This window comes from Lissotriton vulgaris, unplaced genomic scaffold (genome assembly GCF_964263255.1).
Source record: "Lissotriton vulgaris unplaced genomic scaffold, aLisVul1.2 SCAFFOLD_8900, whole genome shotgun sequence".
In the NCBI taxonomy this organism is placed as follows: Eukaryota; Metazoa; Chordata; class Amphibia; order Caudata; family Salamandridae; genus Lissotriton; species Lissotriton vulgaris.
The window spans coordinates 57,120-65,448 of NW_028253887.1; the positions used below are offsets into that span (position 1 = coordinate 57,120).

General features: G+C 39.4%; 1 protein-coding gene across 1 annotated transcript; it reads right to left on the reverse strand.

The window, feature by feature from the left end:
* Window positions 1–933: 933 nt before the first annotated feature.
* On the reverse strand, window positions 934–7,600 carry LOC147660717 (G2/M phase-specific E3 ubiquitin-protein ligase-like; the record flags this gene model as incomplete). The annotated part of the gene is made up of 4 exons (XM_086951512.1): window positions 934–1,190; window positions 2,059–2,273; window positions 6,301–6,473; window positions 7,419–7,600. Coding segments are annotated over 4 exons (827 nt in total), but the record flags the coding sequence as incomplete, so codon positions are not given.
* Between the last annotated feature and the right edge of the window lie 729 nt (window positions 7,601–8,329).

Consider the following 8,329-nt stretch of genomic DNA (forward strand, 5'->3'; position numbering starts at 1 on the left):
TGTTCTTTTTGCATCTGCCCACTCATGGTGGGCTGAACCAATTTCCCTCGGGTGGGAATTGTCACACGGGTCTGCTTGAGACAGTTCATAATGATAATCAGCACCTGACCCTTGTTACTGACACTAGAGAGCTCGAACCCAGAAGGATGGAAACACCTGGGAGGAGGACTAGGGCACAAGGCACAGTAGCTCAGTAAAGTAATTGTAGCTATAACCTGTTCTGTGAAACATTACATTTTACATTTGTATAAAGTTATTTTTCATAAGCAAAGTAAAGCTATGGGTTAGATGATCAGTTCCTGCTTTGAAGGCCAATAGATGACTTTCGAGTTTACATACCCTCACACTACCTCACTGAGAAGCCTGGAACTGCTTGCCATTGCTACAACTAAGAGTGAAGTGTTAAAGATATTGTACAAAGCCTAGTTTGCACAGGCAAAGGTTCACTGTAGCCTTTTAAATCAGAGGTAAATTACCACAGGCCTCAGGCCCAGTAGCCCCTGCTTGCCCAGTGGCCACCCAAACAGGGTCTAACACAAGACACACTAAAAAGATGAAACTAAGAACTCTGTCATTCTGAGGAACTTCTATTTATTGACAACCAATGTAGTTTTATTGGTGAAGATAGTTTAGAAAAAAACTTTATTAATCATTGCAAAAACAAACATTGACAAAGTTTCAGGAAAAATACTTTTTTCAATACATTTTCTAATTTGTCATGATGAAGACAGGAAGGGAAAGAAATGTGCTATTATCAAGGCACAGAGACCTGCCCTGTGGCTATGAGGTGATTTCACAGAAGTCCAATGCCCTTGCATTTCGTATGCTGCCACAAGACTCTCACCTTCCCCGACTACAGCATGATCAATCCTTTGTATCCATAACTACTTTGTCCTATATGTATACCTTATACCCCTCATTTCAATGTGATCATTAGGCTCGTCCAAATCCTGGAGAATTCAGTATCCCAAAGTCCATGTTTTTTTTAAATTCTTCATAGGATTTTGAAAGGGGGAGGCGCAACACATTTCCACAGGTGTTTGCCTCTGGAAACATAGAAATTTCGACTTGGCCATCGCATGCATGCATAAAGTCTATTGATGGCTGAGGATTAAAGCCAAGTGGTGGAACCGTGTTAGCACCAGTCACAAAACACAGAATGTCCTTTAATTTGGCTTCACATGCAAGCTCTAAAAGAAAAAAGAAATATGAGTCAAACTATTAAAATTGTGATTACTGCAACAATTGTGATTTTTTTATTTCATCTGCTAAATGAATATTTCAGTAATGGTTGATATGTGAATAATAAAACCCCTGCTGATTTGCTGTGCTTCATTTCACAAAAAACTCCTCCAATCAAGATGATCTGTTGTTAACAACAGATAACACTTTGAGATCTGGTGTGAGAGTATGTTACCATTTCCACATTCCTGCTCGCCTTACTCTCCCTTTAATAGAAGTCTTCCCATTGTTCAACATGGAGTAAGCATAGGTATTCCATGCTGCTAGACGTGCATCTGACACTATCTGAGTCTTCACACACACAAACCACTGTTTATATAAACAACTGCTACAAGCCAATAACCTTATCCTAAAGGCTTTGGGCTGGAGGTAGATGCCATCTCCCCTGTGAAAAGGCTTTACTCTGTCAGAGACCCACACAGCAGACCCGACCATGCTCTATATTGATTTGTGTTACTTTTCCTTGATGCAGTACATGTAGCTTCATTCTAATGGGGTAGCTAACATTTTACTGCCAGGACACTACAATTAAGCCTGAACAACATTAATAATAGACATATCGTGCAAAATGAAGATTGAAATAAAGCAGGCATAGAGTTTACAATTTTGGATGCATTATCCTTTAGTTCTTATTATAGATTTTACTCGGTACAAATAAAACGGGTTGGTCTGTTCCTCCTTAACTGTCTTTCCCTACAATATCTTTCGGAAGTCTTTGACACCATGTTTGCCATAATAGGCTGGTTTAAATTATAGTTTCAACAGATGTGTCTCATCAATAGTTGAGCTGTAACATAATGAAAGAATTTCACTTGCCTTCACAATCTTGGAGGTAATCTCTCCAGTAACCAATGATATGTTCTTCCTGTAACCGGTGGTTACTGCCAGATGAACTGAATTGAATGTTAAACATTCCATTTATGATATTAGTGGTGATTTCGTGTTCCACCCAAATGAATGCCTCTTCAAAAAGTTGTTTATGAATTTCCATGGCCTGAAGTACTCCCAGAGTTTTTAACCCCTCCTTTAATCTGCAATAAAGAATAAAGAATACCTAATCATAAATAGTGAAACTATTGGTCAAATTATAATGTAAAAGTTATTATAAAATTAAGGTATGTCTATGACACATCTAAAAATCCTTCAGTGCCCTATGTTCGAGCTTCAGTCTAAATAGAAATATTTGAAGCTAGTGGTTGGAGAGCACTGACAAAGGCAAATTCTCTTTCTCCTGTGGTCTTGTGATGATTGCCTAGCAGCAAAGTAGCACATGACCTGCAGCTTTTTTTTAAAAAAAGTAACCAAACCCAGCATGCAGATTAGTAGAGGACAAACCGTTGATTTACAGATCTTTTTGGCAGCCAATTTTCGACTTCAAACTGTGGACCCTTTGGAGTGTGTGAATAGGACCTTAGAAACTGTGCTTGGACTTTTAGCAAGACCTGGCCAACCCTGCATAATACATTGTTATTTTATGCATTAGATGAAAAGACCACCTGGTTTTCAGTCGTAAAATGGTGAATCATCTTACATTGATTCAGTATTTTTGAAGTGACGCCTACAATACATTCCTTCCAAATATCAAATTTGTATGGAGTCAGAAACCCATTTGAGGAATTTTTACAGACTGTTTTAATCCCTGGCCTTCGTTCTGCTGACAAGTGATAGTTAGTCACCCTGTCTACTGCTGGAAGGGGGACAAGTAGAAAATACCTCAGATGCAGGCTGCCTATGTCCGACCCTGGTAAGATGGCGCCCTGTGGCTGAGTAATGTAGAGGGCTCTCTGAGGCAGTCTGCAGGGGAGAGCCTGTTGATCATTAAAGGCGCTTGGTGGATTGAGGGGACAGATATTTAGCATGGCTGGGATCAGCAGTGACCTGAATTGGCTGAGCAAAGATATTGTGATGAGGCAAGGCAGCATGGCGCAGTGATTGCCCTGAATTAAATCTACAAATTTGTGCCTGGCTGATGATCCCCTGTAAACAGAACATACACATTTTAATGAGGATATCAGCTTCTGGTGCTGGAGCAAGGGTTTCCCCGTAAACACAAGTGCAGACTGGGGTCCGTTTTGTACACTGAACTCCCTGAGATTGCCGGACCGACAGGGGATAGCTAATCAGTGGAGAGTTAACACAGCGGTATTCGAATATAGAACCTCTTGCAAATAAGGAGCTTAAAATGCAAAAGGCTCCTGGGGCCAACTGCATTACAAGTGATTTCTTTAAGACACACCCACCGGTGTTGGTACCAGACTTCACAACCTTATTTAATAGTATCCCACAAAATAGCAAACTTTCAATAACAATGAGTGAAGCCCTACTTACAGTAACACCTAAACCAAAGAAATCTCACCAGCTCTGCTTCCTACAGACTGACACCCTTGTTAAATCTTGATGTTAAATTTTGCTCTGGAATTACAGCAGTAAAGCTGAATAGCTCTGTTTCACAGCACAGTCAGGATTTGTCTAATTAAGAGACATATGATAACAGCTGGTGGAAAAGGTCAACATAAATAAGATCCTGGTCATATAGTGGCCTTGGACACGAGAAAGCTTTCGACTGGGTGGACTGGGTCTTCCTCACGAGGACTATAGAGAGGTTTGATCAAAGATTTATAGCATTGGTTTGGCTGAATTGCAATAATCCTATGTCCCAAATCCTAGTGAATTGCAGAAGAAAGAGAGGGTACCAATGGGTCGAGACAAGGAAGGGCTACCCACTCTCACTGCTTCTTTATGCTCTAAGCATACAACCCTGTGAAGCACATTAGGGCCGACCAGGAGGTTGGAAGCATAACCTTTGGGCGGGAGATTCATAAAGCATTCTTGTTCGCTGATGATGTCCTCTAATCATTTACTGATCCCTCAAGATTTTTCCCTTGAATTCAACACCTTCTTACTCGCTTTGAGGGAGTATAAGGCTTCATTGTAAACACAGCAAAGTCAAGAATTTTCAGGCTTACACTATCTTGGGGCAAGGTTGAGTAACTAGCACTAAACACCCAGTACCAATGGACAAATAAGGCACATACCTGGGTGTTATATTAACTCCTAAGATTGAGCACCTTTACAAAGCTAACTTTCCACCACTTCTTCAGGTTATATGAGAGGACTGTCGGAGGTGGTCCTCTCTGTACCTATCTTCATTGTGGAGGCTCAATTCCATTAAGATAAACTTAGTTTCTCTAGTCCTCTATCTTTTCCAGGCACATGCTATAATGGTCTACAGGAAACTGTTGGCATCCCTTAATCAGTTGAATAGTTGTTTTATTGGGCAGGCAGAGAGGGCTACACTCTCTGATAAACAGGCATAAATATACATGACTACCAAACCATGGGGGGCGACTTGCCCTACCCGGACTTGCCCATATACCACAGAGTAGCCCAAATGAGGGCGATAGTAAAGTGGTTGCTCTGACAAACACAGATGCCGAGAAGCATTGGTCACATATGGAAAGGGTGGTGATAGGATGCTACATTTGGGACCTGTTCTGGAGGTCAAAATCTGAATGCATATTTAAGCAACCCCCCCCCACAAAGGCAACTTTCATAGTCTAGACATGGTTATTAAGAAATCTGCATTGACATCATTCCCCTCTCCACCCACGCCATTGATTTGAATACATCATTTAAACGGGCAATAGATCCAGGTCCCTTTATTAACCTGTAGGAGGGAGGGCTACCATACTATCTGTTAGGTTTCAGGGAAAAGAGATACGTTTACTGTTGGAGCCTGCAATAGTAAATTTCTTGTAAGTGTATAAGATTCACTCAATGATCTAATTGGTCTCTCCAACCCTGAACAAATTAGCAGCTTCCAGAGATTTAAAGATCTCCTTTCAGTTGAGATGTTTGTGCAGGAGGGACTAGGGTTAGGATCACCTTTCTAAATAGTATGCTACTCACCTCAGTCCCAACTCATACTCTGCAAGAATTTTAAGATAACATTGAGGGCCTTAGTTAGATGGTACTGCTCCGGTCTACGCAATGGTGTAATTCCCAAAAAATCTTGCACACGCTAGCAGGAAGGGAAGCTCATTATCAGGTGATATTTGATTGAGATCTATATCCTACTCAGTTTAAAAAATAGGCCAACACTCTTTGTTGGCAGTTTGTGGATTATTATGAGGCTTTAAACACATATGGTGATAAAGTCCTCATGTCACCCTTTTCTGGAAATCATTACAGAATTTAAAGTGATACTTGGATATACCAGGTTTTGCTTTGTTGGGACTATGATGTAACTTGTTAAAATATCAAACATTTACTGAACAATTGAATATGTGGAATAGTTTGGGGTCAGTTAAAACAAGGTGGCGGATCAGAATGAAGTTGACCCTCCACCCGTGTTAATGTGATATCTCAGACTATTCGGACAACTGTGAGACTGTTCAATGTCCTGGTGGATACATTTAGAAACGTTGAGGAAATGTGTGGCCTGCTAATCAAGTTTTTAATCATGGGGCTGCCATTACTTTTCTATCCCATACACATGCAAGCCCTGAATCTGTTACATTTTTAGAACTCTTTTTCGGATGCCAAGACTTGAATATGAGAAGTCCAATACCTCTGATGTTCTGCTGTGTATGCTGTTGCCCATTATGACTATGAAAAGAAGGTAGTTGTTGCGTAATTTCTTTTGCAATTTCTATTTGGGGAAGTTGGGGAGGTGGGAAGGCCTTTCTTTTTTTATTTCTTACTGTTTGTTTTCTTTATTTTGATTTGTGCTGCGTGGGCTGAACATATGGGATTGTTAGGATTCCTCTAATTTTGGTTAGCCTTCTATTTGTGCCCTCTGGAGGAAGGACTGCACAAGTTATATTGTAAAATGCCAATAAAAAACTGAAACAAAGTAAATGTAAAATATATTTGAAACCCATGATGTGCTTGATTTCACAATCTGTGTTTGGGACATTTCTGACAGTGTGAATATGTATGATGCCATTAGGATGGACAGTGATTTATAGTAATTACTTTTTAAAAATGGACATGCATGTATTGCAAAGTCAAAATGATATTGTTTTATAATGCATATGCATATAAATATCACTGTACCTAACTAGTGAAGGAACAGTCCTCCCCACAATGTACCAATTGATGATATCTTCCAATAGTTCTTTTTTGTCATTCAGAGATTTTAATGGACGGAAGCAACCTGCCACACTTAGAATTGTGCTGTGTTTTTGAATCAGTCCTTGAAGAGTTTCAAGAGATGAAGCATCCTCAATCTATGGAAAAATTAAGATTGTTATATTTTGATTAAACAGTAACAAAAAATATGGCCATCTGCTAAATAAACATATTTGTTCAGTAAGTTGAATGTTTACAAAAGTTTAACAGTCAATGGACTAAAACAGTATCAACTGCTACAGTAGTTAATGGTACTGTAGTTTTACACTAGCTACACTCTCTCGCTGAATGGAACACCAACTGGGAAAGATTGTAAGAGAATTAGACAAAGATGACTAGCACAATGGCCTAATGTACCTGAATGTGTTTGGCAGTAGGTTTTTTTTAGTTCAATTGCAAAATTCCACACTGAGTGTATTAATCCTGAATACAGATATATAGGTCCTCTCCTATATCACATTGTTTGCAGAAACATGGTCCGGATGGCCCCTTCTATTATGTTATTAGTCAGTGTTGAAAATTGTAGCAATTCCAGGGAAGTCTCATGGAAGTGGTAGATGGTATGACTCTAGTTATGTGCCTGAAACTTTGTCTTCTTGTAATGTGAAGACTCTGACATATCAAGAACATATCACATACTTTTGATTTGGTGGTATCACCAAGAAATATAGATCAACATCGGGTTAACAGTAGGACGTTCTTGATTGATTACTGATGCAAGAATGTGGATTTGTGTATGGCAGTTGAGAGAGTAGCAAATACGTAGAGGTTGCTCTGGAAACTTTAAAAAAGTGTGGAGGACCGGGAATAGACATTCAGGATTGACCCAATTCCAAATAGATGAGTGTCATTTCTTTTCATATTCGTTTATAGTACATATGGCAATTATACATAAATCTAAGGTACATGAATATCTATTAACCCCAACATTAAACGCAAATGATTTGCATGTTTTTGACTAATAGACCCACAACTATGTGAAAACAAAATAATAAATATTGATAAACATTCATCAGCACAAATGTTTACTATATATTGCTTACCTCTTGCAACATGTCTCGTGTATCCGGATCTACCACATCTACCAAACTGCAATTCACATTTTTTGCATCAGAAACTAAACATTGATACAAAACAGGCGACACAAAATTTGGAGCAGTACCCCCGTGAACTAGGGAAACGGCCAGGGCTTGCCCAGCAAGGTAATAGTCATCATTTCGCATACCTTAAACAAGAAAAAATTAATTAAATGTATTGCGTTCTGCTTATCTATAAAACATTTATTATATATCTCTGAAACTAAATTTATTGCATAAAATCTAGAAAACATTATCCAAGAATCCACAGCCTGATTCACGAAGGTACACGTGCAGTAAAGTCAAGCATGCAGAGTTTCAGCATTTGTGGCGGAGCCTTTACACACGGGGCTTAATCATTGTACTTGGGACATAGTCTCCGTACTCAGTGCAGAATCTCCACACTGAAGTTCAAAACACCCGACTCACAACAGTAACTTTATAAATCAGGACCCCAGTTCAAGACTCCACACTCTTAACAGTAACTTTATAAATCAGGACCCCAATGTATTTTTGAGAGAACAAGAGTTTTAGACGGATGGCCTGATTACAAGTTTACCTGTTACTTTAGGCACCTGATAAATAATTTTACCATAGGGTACATTAAATATTGGTTGTGATAAATAACACTTATTACTAGTTTGAGGAGAATAGCATGCAGATCTTGGTGTTTAAAACACCAAAATCTGCATGGTATAGTAAATACCCTTTCGACAGGTTTTGCATGATAAAATTTAACGACAGTTGAGGTTATTTTTTATATCCAGTAATGATCAAATGCAAGATCCTGAAGAAAGACCGCTCCACCCGCCCCACTCGCCAGCATCCACAAAAGCTCCCTCTGCATGACAACCACTGACTCGGACGATGCCTCGCCC